The sequence below is a fragment of the Peromyscus eremicus genome, chromosome 3, assembly GCF_949786415.1.
Source record: "Peromyscus eremicus chromosome 3, PerEre_H2_v1, whole genome shotgun sequence".
Taxonomy (NCBI): Eukaryota; Metazoa; Chordata; class Mammalia; order Rodentia; family Cricetidae; genus Peromyscus; species Peromyscus eremicus.
The window spans coordinates 84,120,340-84,136,411 of record NC_081418.1 but is presented as its reverse complement, the minus strand read 5'-3'; the positions used below and the strand labels follow the sequence as shown (position 1 = coordinate 84,136,411).

Below are 16,072 nucleotides of genomic sequence, written 5' to 3'. Positions count from 1 at the left end.
TTTTGGTTCAGATTTGGTAATAGGATTTTGTAAGTTCATAAAGTACACTGTGTAGCTGGAGAATTTCTCTCCAGCTCCCGCCACCAAGTCCCGCCAGTCCCAGAGCCCACTTATAAAATAAACACACAGACTCTTACATTATTTAAACTGCTTGGCCATTAGCTCAGGCCTGTTATTGTCTAGCTCTTACTCTTATATTTAGCCCATTTCTATTAATCTTTACTTTGCCACATGGCTCATGGCTTACTGGTACCTTACATCTTTCTTGTCCTGGCGGCGGCTCCAGGCAGTCTCTCTCTTCCCTTCCTGTTCCCTCAATTCTCTTCTCTGTTAGTCCCGCCTATACTTCCTGTCTGGCTATTGGCCAATCAGAGTTTATTTACATATAGCGATATCCACAGCACTTCCCCTTTTCTTCTTTTTTTTTAAAAAGGAAGGTTTTAACTTTAACATAGTAAAATTACATATAACAAAACAATTATCAAGCAAGAATTACAGTTACAATATTAAAGAAGAGATCCTATCTATCTTATATTTGTGAGTTTAAGGTTTTATATCTAACTTATCTTTTATTATAACTAAGGAAAATTGTAAGTATCTAGTCTTTAACCACATCAAAGACCTCAGAAGGATATAATACTACCTGAGAAATGGAGAAGGATGTAAGCAACTTTTAGGAGTCTTGTAGGGTAGACAGAGACAGCTGGCAGCCTGGACAGTCATTTAAAGTTCTGTTATAAAGTTGGGGCATCTGTCTTCAGCCCACAGGCCTAGAGTCTCTTATTCACTTTTCTCTGTGTCCTGTAGAATGTCTGGCAGTTTTCTCTGCAAAGCAGGAACCTGAAGGACCATTTTGTCAAGCAAAGTTCAGTGGTCACCTCTGTATGGGTCCTGCATGTCCAGTTGATCAGGCAGTCCAGGCAAGAACAGTTTCTTGCCCAAATGGCTATTTTTGTCAAGGTGAAGATAAACTCCGTATGGAGTGTCTTCGATGCCCATCCTCCTATCTGAAGTAAATCGGTGCTGTCAGGAGCAGACATGTCTCACTGTCCAGAAAGTCTAAATTTTTAAAACATTTTAAATGCCATATTCTGTAGGTCTTTGAAGTGTTTGAAGACTACCTATCTATCTGAAATATAACTATGTATACCTAGAAGACTTAACTAACATGGCTATAAATATGATTATCATAGATGACTAATTATTAATCTATTTTTTAATTATCCATTATAATTTTAAATGAGTTACATAAACATAATACCTCAAACAAGAATAGAAATATATATACAGTATAACAAAATTAAGTTTAAACTTGTATCAATAAACTAAAATCTATAGCGATGTAAAACATTTTAAACAAGTTGTTACTCTTTAAAAGTAGGTTCATTAATCTACCCTTTCATCCTATCATATCTAAACTATCCCCTTTTTTTCTTTAGAAAGAGATTGTATTTATAATCAACCTGCTTTAAATAAAAATATTGGTTTTTGTCTGTCCCACACCAGAGGGCTCTTCTGATTTGGGACATAAGAATCTCTTAACCATTTTTTTTTTTTTGAGCAATATGTCTGGGTTTAGAGGGGGAGTGAGCCAATTCCATCTCTAAAGCCAGCTTGGTATATTTGGAAATTTGGGCGTAGCTTCTCTTACTACTTCCTGCTGGAGGGGGGCGCTGTATCTTATGGGGACACAAAGAAAATTTTAGGATCATGGAGTAGTCCATGAGGCTGTATCGTCTGAGCCAGTTGCCTTGAAACCATTCTGGATGTTGAGTCATCTGGGCCATGGTGTCATTGGAGACCTTTCAGGGGGTCTTGGCTGGTCAAACCTGATGTATCTTAATCTGGAACAAATCCATAGTCTCTGGCTTTCTGTGGAAACAAAAGCAGAGACTCTTTTCCAAAGCAACATATCCTTATATCCAAATTTTGAAGTCAAGGTACCTTTAAAATATACATTTTGGCATAACTCAACAGCTTTTACAATCAAATGTTTTTCTGCAGTTACGAATATCAAAGAGAACATAATCCAGATTCTTTGTGTGGTAGCCATCTTTACGTGGCTTATTTTTTTATATTAGCTTGAGCCTATTCCTTTTAAACTGCAGCCTTCTAAGCCTGAAATGGCGCAGTGGCTGCTGGCTCCGCCCACTTCAGCTTCCCAACATGGCGGTGGTCCGCTTTCCGCCAGTTCTGGGAGCCGTAACTCTCAGAAATAGTGGGTCTACACTTTTACCAAAGTAGCGTGTAGCCCAGAAACTTCTTTTTTTTGTTTTGTACTAGCAAAGGCTAAATCCACCACATAGCTTAATGTGTTACTTGCAGAGGCCTCATTCCCACCATACTGCAGGTCGAGAGTGCATGCTAGGAACCCGCCAGTAGCTCAAACCGGCAGCTGCCGCTCATTTGAGAGAGACAATTAGGAAGCTGTTTTTAGTTCCGTTTTAGAATCTTTTTTCTAAGTTTTTAGGTGGAAACTCTTGCCACCACGTTGGACGCCATTTGTTGCTGGAGAATTTCTCTCCAGCTCCCGCCACCAAGTCCCGCCAGTCCCAGAGCCCACTTATAAAATAAACACACAGACTCTTACATTATTTAAACTGCTTGGCCATTAGCTCAGGCCTGTTATTGTCTAGCTCTTACTCTTATATTTAGCCCATTTCTATTAATCTTTACTTTGCCACATGGCTCATGGCTTACTGGTACCTTACATCTTTCTTGTCCTGGCGGCGGCTCCAGGCAGTCTCTCTCTTCCCTTCCTGTTCCCTCAATTCTCTTCTCTGTTAGTTCCGCCTATACTTCCTGTCTGGCTATTGGCCAATCAGAGTTTATTTACATATAGCGATATCCACAGCATCCACTGAATGCTGACCACTAAAATTAATTATTTTGTCTTATCTTCCAGTTCATATCTGCTAGGTGGCTTCCCAGGATACACACACACACACACACACACACACACACACACACACACACACCTTGGTTTCTTGGATGTTCATAAAAGTTTTAAGCTCATGAACATTCGATTTCCTTTCAATATTTCTAGTTTTCTAGGCAGCTCTCACTAGCAGGAAGGAGATGGAAAATAAGAGGGTAATATAGGAATGAATATTACCAAAATGAATTACCTATGAAAATCTCCAAATGAAACTCATTATTTTATACAATGATTATGTTAATAATTAGCAACACACATGAATGTTTTTCAATAACTCAACTAAACAAGAGAATTTCCCATCTATGTAAGTATAGTCAGTTTTCTTTTGTTGTACTTTTTTGGTTCAGATTTGGTAATAGGATTTTGTAAGTTCATAAAGTACACTGGATATCTTTCCAACTTTTCTTGAGTTCTGGAGTAATGAAGAAAACAAAATTGTTTTTTATGTTTTAGGAGAATTTATGCTTCAGCAATTACTTTTCTAATTATGAGTTAATTACATGACTTCCACATCCTCTTGTTTTTAAAATCTAAGATGCTTATTTCTGAGATAGGTGGATTTATAGCATTTATGCTGACTACCAATCATCAAAATTTTCTTATAACTTAGTACTATTAACTTTAGTTCAAATTTTCAGTAAGATTAGTTCAATATTATATATTCTTTTATAGACCCAATCTTTTATTAGTATAAAATCCTTTCTTTTTTCAGGACTTTATTCCTTTTCTTTTTCTTTCTTTCATTTGTTTGCTTTTCAAGACAGTTTCTCTGTGTAGCCCTGGCTGTTCTGAAACTTGCTCTGTAGACCCAGCTGGCCTGGGACTCACATATCTGCCTGTCTCTACCTCCAGAGTACTTAGGATTAAAAGCATGCACCACCATGCCTCTTTTTAGGCTTTTACTTTTATTTAGTTATATAACAATATTTTGTCAAATGACATACTATATATACAATGGTGATCCTATAAGGTTTTCTGTAACGTGTAAGCTTCTGTAAGCACACTATGTTATCACTGTGATGAAATCACTGAACCTTTTCTCAGAACATATCTTTTATTAAATGATATATAACTATACAGAGATATTAGTTTTCTTTTGATTACCTTCTGATAAAAATTTACCATAATTGTTTCAAGCTTCTTATGCTGCAGTTTTCTTGTGTCTGAACTTATTTTTTTATAATACTAAGTACCTTTCCACATTTATGAATAAAATTAACCCATTTATATTTATTGTAAATACAAATGGACTTATTCCTGTCATTTTATTTTTACCATACTTTCTTCTTTTTTCTTTTGTTTTTCTTGGTCCCATTTCTGCCTTTTGTTGAAGTGGACAGGTTTCTTCATTCCATTTCCCACCTCATAATGGTCTGCATATTATAAATTCAACTCAGTTGATTCTTCAGCACTATTCAAGCTTTAACTTTTTAATGTCATGTATTCAGTCCAAATATATTTCAAAATGAACATCTGGTACTAATGTGCATTGTATATCCATTACTTAATATATTTTTTTGTTTGTTTTTGTTTTGTTTTGTTTTTTGAGACAGGATTTCTCTGTGTAGTTTTGGTGCCTGTCCTGGATCTTGCTCTGTAGTCCAAGCTGGCCTCCAACCCACAGAGATCCATTTGGCTCTGCCTCCCGAGGGCTGGGATAAAAGGTGTGCGCCACCTCCGTTGCCCAGTTTAATACATTTTTGAACTTTATCTGATGTTCCATTTTCACATTTGTAAAACAGGAAATTTCCACTTATTTTATGTTAAGGATTAAATGTGATGCTGGGTCAAGCACCAGGCTTCATAAAGCAAGTCTTCAATTATTCATTCCATTTCTTCATTCAACCAAGAATCTTCTGGTACAAACCACATAATCATCTTCTGTCTCTTTTGTCCTTCAAAGTCACCTTTTCTTCCATTATCACTTTCATCATAAACTCCATCTACTTTTTAAATTTCTTAAGTCTCACAACATCTTCTATCCATTTTACATCAAAAAAAAAAATACACCCCACACAACATTTAATAGATTGTTTGCCTCTAGATTTAATGAACATCATTTTCCAGTAACTCCATGCCTTTCTTCACCTATCCTTCAAAATGGCGGACTTAGACATTCACGATCAGCACCACGTGCGCCTGCGCCTCCAGCGGCCATTTCACCCATCAGCCCAAGCTTCGGAGTCCGCCCCGCCTGGCGCCTGCGCACGAGCCTCCGGAGCCTAGTCGCTCCTCCCCCTAGCTGCGTACGCCTGAAACCGCACGTCCCATCCCGTCCCTCCCCCGCAGACTGTGTACCGCCCCCGCCCCTTTCCCGTGAGATTCTTCCGCCTTTGGCAGGTCCGTCTTCGGTTGACAGCCTACGCGCTTCACGCGCGATCCAATAGGCGCTCACGGTCCTGGGTCTCCCCATTCAGTCTTAGCTGTGAGCCTGTGCGATTTTCTGTCTGGCTTCAAAGTCGATAACCGATTCGGCGGGACTTTTTTGCGTAGCGCGAGGCAACAAATGGAAGAATGGAACAGCGGCGGAGGGATCCGCCGTCTGCGTTCTGCGCGCTCTAATGGGGGGTCGGCTTCGAGTCGGAGGGGGGGAAAAGGGAGGAGGCAGCCAAGGAATTGTTTTTTTTTCCTCGCCCCGCCCTCCTCATCCTAGCCAATAGAAACGGATAGTTTCTTCAGCTGCCCCGCCCAGCCCCCGCGATTCAGCCAATGAACGGTGGCAGCGGCTCCGAGGGGGCGGGCCCGGGAGGCTGTGCGTGTCTTGTGAGAGAGAGCTCTTGAACCAAGTCAGAGCTGGAGTCGGCTGGGCGGCAGGTCTCTCTTGTCGCCGTCGCGGGTGACTCAGGGAGGCGGGAGGCGGGGTAAGCGCGCCGCGGGCCTCGGCTGCGGGAGACCGAGGGAGAAAGGTGAAGGGCCCTCGCGGGCGGCCGCCGCGTCGCCCCGGTTCACGGCGCAGGCCGGGCGGGGGTGCGCCCGAGTCGGCGGCCCGGAAGCGGGGGGCGGGGGCGCGGCAAGTGTCGAGTCGCGAGCTAGTCCACGGCGGCTCCGAGGCCGCCCGGGGCGGGGACCGGCCGCTGGGACGAGCCCTCTGCACTAGGGGAGCCTTTTCTTTGCCGGGGCGAGGGGACGAACACTTAGGAAAAAGCGCTGGCTCTGCGGCGCAGTCCTCCCTTCTCTCCCTCGGCGTCCAGCTCAGAAAGGTTTGGAAAAAGCGAAAGTTGGTGGGGCGAGAGGGTCACGCGGCACTCGGGCCGGTGTTTGCGGCGGGGGAGTGCTGAAGGGGGTGGGGAGGCGCGGGTGGCAGCTTGGGGTGCGGGGTCCACCTGCGGGGGTGTCACTCCACCGGTCCCCGTAGGCGCTTCGTCTCTTCGGGCCGCCTCCGACCTCGGCCGCCCCCATCGCATTTTGTTTTTGTGCCTTTTGCAGGGAGGAGCCCTTCCTGCTGGCGTGAAAACCATGGTGCTCACGCTCGGAGAAAGTTGGCCAGTATTGGTGGGGAAGCGATTCCTCAGTCTGTCCGCAGCCGAAGGCAGCGACGGCGCCCACGACAGCTGGGACTTGGAGCGAGTCGCGGAGTGGCCCTGGCTGTCGGGAACCATTCGAGCGGTTTCCCACACTGACGTTACCAAGAAAGATCTGAAGGTAAAAAACAAAAACAAAACACAAAACCCCCAAACAAACAAAAAGACCCATCTCCTGGGGCTGGGCAGTCAGAGGGTTTTCAGTTACCTTGGTAACGCGGCAGTCAAGCGCCCCTCCCTCTCTTTTCTGAAATGGGCCACTAGAAAGTTGGCATGTGATCTAAAGGTGCAGAAATCTAGACCTTGAAAGTCTTTGAAATGGTGTGTAGCGTCAAGGTGTGTTTGGCCTAGAGCTCCAGCTGCCTGAGATTAATAATGGGCTTAGGATTGTTCAGACATGCTTCATTAATACAGGCGCTGGGTCCCACCAGGACTGTCTGATTATACCCCCAACGGGAGGAGTATTTATTAGTAATAGGTTAGAGAAGTGGGTGACGTTTAGAATCACTAGTTACCAAGAGCTAACCCAGAAGTACTTTTTTTGTTCGCTCAACTTTTTGAACTTTACAACTTGGAAATGAAGTATGAATGTAGAAGGAGGAGCTTCGTTCTGTTCAGCTTGTTCGGGTGGGTATTTGCTGGTGTATGGTTAGTGAGGCAGGAGTGAGTTCCTGTTGTCATTGAGGCTGGGTTGGTGTGGATATGACCATATATGGAGGCCTTGGGTGGAGCTGTCCCATTCTGGGTGTTTGGGAGTAATATCTTCAGAAATAATACATGTGGGTGTTTGGGAGGAAGGAGAGAAAGGAAACTGGTGTGACCAGTGAATATATTTTTAATGCGAATGACACTGGAAGTTTTTTCAGTTAGAGCTTTTGAAAGGCTGAATTCTACTCTCTCATACAAGTATTAGTGTGAAAAGATAGTCTGGAAACAAGCAGTGAGGAAGCCATTGTGTCATCAATGACTCCCTTGTGCAAAAACATCAGAGAAAAGATTCCTAACAAAGACTCCAAAGTGGTGATAACTTAAAGGAAGTTTGTCAGGACAGAAGACTTTTCTACCCTGAATAATATACATGCTTTGGGATCTTTACTTCATTATGTTTTTTCCCTTTTCTTGAAAACTACTCAGAGGAAGCAAGTTTTAGCAAACATTGTCAGTTGAATGTTGATTTCTGAAACTTCATTTGAACACAGACTTGACAGTGCATGCCTATACTGTTACAAGTCTTCAGAGGATTATTGGAAAAGGATATTTGGTTATATATTTACCGTTTTCACCATGTGCCTTGTATTCATGTTGCAAGGGAAGAGTGACCACTGGGCATTTAAACCACATTTCAAGCATCGTTGTGATCAGTAACAGCTACACTCTTTTGGTTCTTATAGCAGTACTTTGGGCTACTAAGTACTGTTGTTGATCCCATTTTACAGATAAAGATCTTGTGCATAGGGAAGACTAAGTTTATTTGCCTAGGGCCTTCACCTTAGGAATTAACATATTCTAACTCAGGAAGTTTTCCTCCAGAGGCTTCCCCCATTACCATCATGCTGCTACATACTTTGAAGTGTAGCTTTTCTCCTCCATCCCACTCATTCTACCAAGTCTGGTTTTAGAGATAGTGAATTCTGTGGGATGACCATTCTATTTGCTCTTGGCTAATAACCTTTCTACATAAAATGGGCTGTGTACTAGATTTCAGTCATGGTTGTGGTTTTTTTCACCTGCCATGTTAAAAAAAAATTCTAGTATATTTGTTTGATCTGATCTAAATGGGAGCAGTATTTAAACTTTATAGTCCTTAGTTCTTGGGAAGTTGACAGGTGACTAGGTATTTCCTTCTCGTATGATTAAGAACCTGTTGGATTACACATGCAATGCAAAAGGTCCTTAACGTGTATTTTCATCTCCATATTCCTGACTCCAGAAGCCTTTGAGGGGGTGAGAGCTTCACTTTCAGTCTTTGGTCCAAGCTGGCATAACTAGTTACTAAATGATAGTGGGAGGATTTGAATCCATGTTTGCCAGTGTGTATTCTGGGATTTCAGTTGAAGAAAATTTTTGTTTTGAAGGATTTTGCCTTACTGAGAAATTTTTATGACTTAGTCTTTGTGTAAGGTGCAAATCTCCTTTCTTTTTCATAAGCATTTATCACTACATTCCCTAGTTGAATAGCAAAAGTAATTAAGTTTAGGCGCACGTTGTATTTAACAAAAATGTATCTTAAAACTCTGGAACCGCCGGGCGACGATGGTGCATGCCTTTAATCCCAGTGCTCAGGAGGCAGAGCCAGGCGGATCTCTGAGTTCAAGGCCAGCCTGGTCTACATGGACAGGCACCAAAACTACACAGAGAAATCCTGTCTCTAAAACAAACAAACCAAAAAAATCTCTAGAACCAAGTTGTGCTTAGTGAGATTAAAGCAAGAATCAAGTAATTAAGACTATGTTTACATCTGGGCTTAGGGACATTGAGGGTTTAGGCAATATCTTTTGGTGATGGAGTGACTAGGCTAAATTCAAGGGAATTTCAAGTTGTATGCAACTGTCCATTTACTGTTAGTATTAATAATACTAGCCTTTCTAGACTTGCAGCTGGATGAAGGATAACTAGAGTGAAGGCATTTTAACATTGTTTCACCTAGAAAAAGACTTTGTAACAAAGTGATTTTGAAAGTTAGAAAAGCAATATATGTAATAGTAGATTCTGAAGAAGTTATGGTGGAGTCATTAATTATCAAATGGTTATTATGTGGCAAGTGCCAGTTGAACCCTTGTAAGTGTCCTAATTGGTAAGATACATTTTTTTTTTTTATGTAGGAAATTTAAGGAAGTTAAATAACGTCCACTCTTCGGCAGACCTCTGACAGTGGCTTTAATATTCAGATAGAATGGGATTAGTGTGCTTTATTTTGCATGCTTTGTGTCTAACACCTCGAAGGCAGTTAGTGTGTGGTCAAATACTTGGATACATAAATGAAGGACTTACAAGACCATTTCTTTTACTATGGGGAAACAAATTATTTACTGATGAGGCAGTGACCATTTCCTAGTTTTAAGAACTTGTTTTATCTTACCCTACCATTTCTACTAGAGGGTACATGTGCGTGTTGACAATGCCCTCTACCCCACCTTGCCTGTGTAGATCTTTAGCTTCCGTTAAATGGGCAGTTTCTTGAGTTTTCTGCCCCCTCTTTTGGCTCTTTAGAAAATAAGTAGTTTTTATTTCCTGTATATACCATTTTTTTCTTACTGTCAGCAATTGGATGCTTTGATTGGTGCCCAGTCTCTGTCCTTCTATACCAATTGAACTGGAAAACTGTGGATTCCACTGCCATTGAAGCTATGAAAAAATAGAAACTCAGCACAGTGCACTAAACACCGTTTACCTCTTAAAATTGAATGTTAGTTAGGTTGTAGGATTTTTTGTTTCTTTGTTTGGTTTTTTTCCCAAACAGGATTTCTCTGTGTAGTTTTGGTTCTTGTCCTGGATCTTGCTCTATAGACCAGGCTGGCCTCGAACTCACAGAGATCTGCCTGGCTCTGCCTCCCAAGCGCTGAGATTAAAGGTGTGTGCCACCACTGCCCGGCTAGGTTGTAGGATTTTTAAGTAGCACTGCACACATAAGTACATGCACACACACTGAATTTTTTTTTTTTTAACTTATGGAGTAGGGAAACTACTAATGCTCTGCATTGTAGAGCTAGGCATAGAGTCAGTGTATAATCAGAACTTCTGCTTAACCATGCCATCCTACTGTGAACTTGGACACATTTTCCTTGGCATTTCCAAAGGCTTTATAATTAAATACCAGGGTGAGGTGAGTTTAAACCAAAATTGGTAGGTTTGGAGATTAGCTTGATCAGATGTAACATTTCTCCATTAGCTTAAAGATTTCACTGTTGGGAGGAAAATTAGCTTGACATAGTTTGAACTATCCAACATCTGATCAAGATTTGATAGACTGATAGGTACCACTTATAAATACTCAATTAAAAGAAAAGCAAATTTGGAAAGTATAGGTAGTGAACCATAGGTAATTAAGCATAAGCAGCATCTCTTTGTACGCCCATGGAAAGAACGCAATGGGAACTGGGTAGGTTGATAGGGCATACAGTTGTCTTTGAGTATGAGTATCTTCTGATAGAAATATTGGCAGGTGAGTATCTTGAGGAGTGCCCTTAATTTTGATAATTTGAGACAGATCTCATGTACTTAATTTGTCACTGAGGAAGACATTGAACTCCTGGTCCCCCTGCTTTGCATCACTGTGCCTGACATTTTTTATCTCAGGACCTCAGGCATGGTAAGCAAGTGTCCACTGAGCTGCATCCTTGGCTTTTAAAAGACATACAGGGTTTTGATAGGAAACTAAAAATTGTTGAGGAAAGCTCATAAGTTTTAGATTACAGTATATATTTTGTACAAGTCATCTTTTTTTAAGCCAGCGCTAATATGAATTTTAGCCAAACACAACCTAATACTTGAAAGTCATGTAGATGTGTCCAACCTTTGGCATGTGCCCCAAGGTAGCTATAAATGCAGCTCAAAAAATTGTAAACAAAATATTAGAGATTTTTTTGTTGTTGTTCTTTTTAAAAACACGATTGTGTAGTTTTGGGAATTAGACTTTGTAGATGATGCTTTCATTTTGCAGTGTTAAAAGTTGGACAGTTTTCAGTAGTTAAAGTCTTTTTTTCTGTAAGTACCTGAAATTTGAGAGTGTGTTCTCATTTGATTTTTTGATTAGGTTATGTTAAGCTTCAAATAGTGAATGGATAATAATTGTGATGTTAGTTAAGTTTTGGGCAGCTACTTAGTATCTTAAAGGGAATCCTTCCCCTATTCCTTGTGAATATAGCTAGATAGTCTATAATCATGTTGTGGACTCTTTCCCAGTCCTAACATGTGATCTAGCAGTGAGAGTTACCATGAGGTCTAAGCTGGGCAGAGTGGCATATACTTTAATTCCATCACTTGGGAGGCAGAGGCAGGCAAATCTCTTGTAAGGCTAGCCTGGTCTGTACAGCTGAACTACAGGACAGCTAGAGCCATAAGACCCTGTCTTTAAAAAAAAAAAAAAAAAAAAAAAGCCTGGAAATACTTCATAATTATTTTTAAATCTAAATTCTGTGAGAGGTAGATGTTACTATTTTTATTTTAAAGCTAGTAAAATAAGATTCAAAGGATTAAATTTAAGGTTTAGACTTTTTTAAACCAGTGTATGTATTTCTTTCTTTTGAGTGTACGTGTGTGTCATATGCAGGTGTGTATGCACATGTGTGGTAGAGACCAGAGGTTGATGCTGAGTGTCTTGCTTATTACTTTCTACCTTACTCTTTGAGATAGGATCTCCCTGAGCCTGGAACTTACTGACTAAACAAGACTGGCCAATAGCAAACCTCCAGATCTTCTGTTCCCAGCACTGGAATGACAGGCATGTGCTGCCGTGCTCAGCCTTTTGTGGGTGCTAGAAATACGAAATTGTGTCCTCATGCTGTCCATCAGACTCACTTTATTATTATACATCATACAAAATGATGGGTTCTTAGCTAGGGTTCAGGTTACCTGGTTTCCTTTGGTTTCTTATGTTGATTTTGTTCATGTAAAATCATTTTAATAAAACTTTGGAGCTGGAATTCAAGCCCACATCTCTAATTCTGTACTTTTGTTTCTGGTTATCCCTTTTATTACATTTCTGATACATAGAAAAAAACTGTCACTGAAAGCTGGGTTAGGCTTCAGGCTGATGTGAACTGATTCTCTGGCTAGGAAACAGGAACATGGTGGTCTTTGAACATGAAGCTGGAGTTAAGTTATGTGCCCCTGTTTGGGTGCTGGGAACCAAACCCCAGTCCTCTGTAAGAACAGCAAGTCCTCTTAACTGCTGAGCCATCTCTTGCCCATAGCCTCATTGCAGATTAGGAGGTTTAGGATTGGAGTTAACCTTGTGTAGTGTTTTCATTCCGTCCACACCAGGAGATGTTGACCTTCAAGGAAAGGATTCTCTAGCTTTTAGCAGATGAAGTGAGCTGGTAATCTCAACTGCTGAGGAGGAGTGGGAGTCGTGAGCAGACTCCGTAGATAAAAGATTGATTAATCCTTGAAACTCAAAATGAGGCTGGTTTGTAGGAGGAGAAATTTTAAATAAAAATAATTGATTCTTCTGCATTGGATATTAATTATTTTATTGAAATCTGTTGAAAAAGATTAAATATCTAGAATAAATGACTTAGAGAAATGGGGTGTTTCCAGTAATTTTATATAATTTAAAATCTTGTGACTTGTGATCAATTCCTGACTCGGATACTAACAGAGACCTGCTTTGCGGTTATGTTTTGTTTTTTGTTTTGTTTTTTTTCCCCGTTTTGCTTGTATGTTTTGTCATGATTTTCATGTAAGGAACTGTATGGGCTGTGGCTGTAGCTCAGTGATGGAGCACTTGCCTGGATTCTTTCTCAGTACTGGAAATCAGACAACAGGCCTTTAGAGATATGTCTATATTTCTTTATGGAGTAAAGAAGTTAATTGTAGGCTTCTAACTCGGAGGTGAATTTCCGAGGTTAGCTGGAAGGAATGTTGAAGAGAAGCCATGTATATCAGGCTTTGTGCTAAGTTCTTCTGATAGTGGAGAACTCTAAAGGTAGGTTGTTGTGGAGGAGTCATTTTAAACACACTTTAATGCTAACACTACAGTGTAGCACAGTAAGTATTTTGGGTTTCAAATTCCTTGTAGTTCTCCAAAGATCACACTAATTAGCATATGTAAAACCCTTCTAGTTGGGGGTTCTTTGAGTTCTGGGACTTCCAGAGGTCATCTTGAGGGCACTGACCCTAAGTGCTTTAGACTTTTGTATCCTGGGAGCCAGAGCTTGTTCCATGTGTGACTGTGATTATCTATCATTCATATTATAGCTGTGAAATGGGGATAGCATACCCAGTAGAAACATCATGCATTCAAGTAGAATAATGAGAGCGTTTATAATTGAGTTTGCTTTACTGTGTTTAGGTGTGTGTAGAATTTGATGGGGAGTCTTGGAGGAAGAGAAGATGGATAGATGTCTACAGCCTTCTGAGGAGAGTGTTTTTAGTAGAGCATAACTTGGTTCTGGCGGAACGAAAATCACCTGAAATTCCTGAGCGAGTTATTCAATGGCCTGCAATAGTGAGTAAAACTTGTTTCATAAACTGACAAATAGAGAACATTTAATCTAACATTTTGGGTGAAACAAGGGAAATATAATGCCCCTTTGACCTTGAGGGAAACAAGTTACAGTGCCGTGTGTGTGACAAGACGGAAGAGTTAGAAAGGTACTCAGGATCTTCTGCCTGCCCTGCTGCGAGCTTTGTGGCTCTAGGCAGGTCCCATGACTTTTTAGGGCCTTATTTTCTTCACTTAGAAATAGAGGTGGAGATAATGTCAAGGTCACAAGTTAGAATATAGCAGACGTACATTCACACAGATCCTTTGGTTTGACCAGATGGTCAGCACTTGAAGAAAATTGGAATTTGCTGCTAACTTTTTTAAAAGTATGGCAGGTGCATTCTAACAAGCAGTGTTAACTGGACTCAATGGGCGTTTAAAGAGGACCTGAGGTGGTGGGTGGGGAGGGCGGGAAGAAAGAGCTCAAGAGTCTGTAAACTCATAGGCTTTTGCTTTACCCACATTGTAAGTATGGAGCCAAAGTGATCCAGCCAGGCATGGTAGCACACTCCTTTAATCCCAACACTTGGGAGGCAGAGGCTGGTCTGGTCTACAGAATGAATGCCAGGGCTGTTAGAGAAACCTGTCTTGAAAAACCAAAAACAACAACAAAAAAGTGATGCATAGTCTGGAGAGGACAGGCTAGATTTCATGGGATACAAACTGGAGCTGGAAACAAGAAGAGTCACCTATGGAGTAGTTGGAAAAGCTGGGAAGCGGGTGGAGAGCTGGCAGGTTGTGAAGGGTGCTAGCAAAAGTTTACATTTTGTCTCTAATTGAAAAGCCACTGCAGATGTTTGAGCAATATGGGGTTGTGATTGTATTTCACCCTTTATTCTTTCCCAGCTGTTAAGAATTTTCTAAAAATATACCCTGTCTCTCAGAAAAACATGTATACTTTTTTTTCCAACTTAAGTTTTTGGGAAATCATGGATCTGTAGACCTGTTTGTTAATAACTCCCAACTGTATATCTGGTTTAAGTTACTGGGTTTAAATAAATGTTGTAATCTGGTGGCAGCACAAATGTTAGGAAATCCTTGCAGTAAATAAAAACTTAATGGCTTTGTCACATTCTTTTTTTTTTTTTTTGGTTTTTTCGAGACAGGGTTTCTCTGTGAAGCTTTGCGCCTTTCCTGGATCTCGCTCTGTAGACCAGGCTGGCCTTGAACTCACAGAGATCCACCTGCCTCTGCCTCCCGAGTGCTGGGATTAAAGGCGTGCGCCACCACCACCCGGCTGTCACATTCTTCATGTGTGGAAAATTGCCCATTCCTGTTTCCAGAATGCTGTTGATAGCAATTACAGTGACATAACAGTTTTTTGTTTTGTTTTTAGATGTACAAATCTCTACTAGACAAAGCTGGCTTGGGATCCATAACTTCTGTTCGGTTCCTTGGAGATCAACAAAGTGTATTTGTTTCCAAAGACCTTTTGAAGCCTATACAGGTAAACCATAGGAATAGTATTTAACATCCAAATAGAAGTTCTCTTAATGGGAGAAGTAAAACACTCTTATTCATTGCCCTCATGAAGATGCCTAATAGCGAAAAACTTACCAAAAGTTGTTGGGTAGCATCTCTTAGTGTTAGCCTGTGGGTTTGTGCTGTCCCTTTGGAATTAAAAGGACAGCAGTATCACATTGATGTGTTGTGTGCTGTGGAAAAAGGTATGTGATATAAAATGATTTTTCAAAGTTACTATTTATATAGGTATACATACATGTAATCTTCATTCATGGGTCTTAGCTTGTGAGTTTGCCTTTTTGCTCAAATGTATTTATAACCCCCAATTGCTGCTTGTGGTGCATGGCCCTGTGGAGTTCTGCACAGAGCAACAATTTTCAGTTTCCCCAATGCTAGTCCCAGCTGAAGTCACACAGGGAGATTGTCTTCTGCCTTTTTCAGCTTTGATAGTGTGAAGAAATTTCATGGTGCATTTTAGTGATGCTTTTTTTTCTGTTCCATTTTCTCCCATCCCCTTCTTTGCTTTTTTCTTTCTTTTCTTTTCTTTCTTCCTTTTCTTTTTCTTTCTTTTCTTTTTCTTTTTTTCCCTGTAATTTCATTGTTTTAAGTGCTGTCTGGTGCAAGAAAGTAGTAAAGAAAGAAAGGTTACATTAGATACTAAGTTTTGTTCAGCCATGAGGTTCAGGGTTAGTGGAATAGCAATATATATTAAGTGAGACATCTGTCTCTGAACAGATGTATACATAATATAAAATTGTTGCATATTGATCAGCTGATGAAATGTAGACTAGAGGTTCACCAAGCCGGTGTATATCTCCTCAGAGCAGTTGTTCTGTGTTCCCTAGTCCAGTGTTGTTAGCAATTGTGTAGTCACTTCTCAGTATCAGCAGTAGTTACAGTGTGCGTGCAATCAGTTTGCAAAACTCAGATCTTCTTTACAAC

The 16,072-nt window shown here is 40.8% G+C and overlaps 1 protein-coding gene across 1 annotated transcript in view; it reads left to right on the top strand.

Annotated features, from left to right (window-relative positions):
- The first annotated feature begins 5,509 nt into the window (after positions 1–5,509).
- Kdm3a (lysine demethylase 3A) overlaps positions 5,510–16,072 on the top strand; it is a 44,286-nt gene continuing 33,723 nt past the window's right edge. The window contains exons 1-4 of the mRNA XM_059257950.1: positions 5,510–5,799; positions 6,365–6,580; positions 13,472–13,627; positions 15,003–15,113. Coding sequence (XP_059113933.1) covers positions 6,395–6,580; positions 13,472–13,627; positions 15,003–15,113 — 453 coding nt within the window. The 5' untranslated portion in view covers positions 5,510–5,799; positions 6,365–6,394. The remainder of the gene's footprint in view (positions 5,800–6,364; positions 6,581–13,471; positions 13,628–15,002; positions 15,114–16,072) is intronic.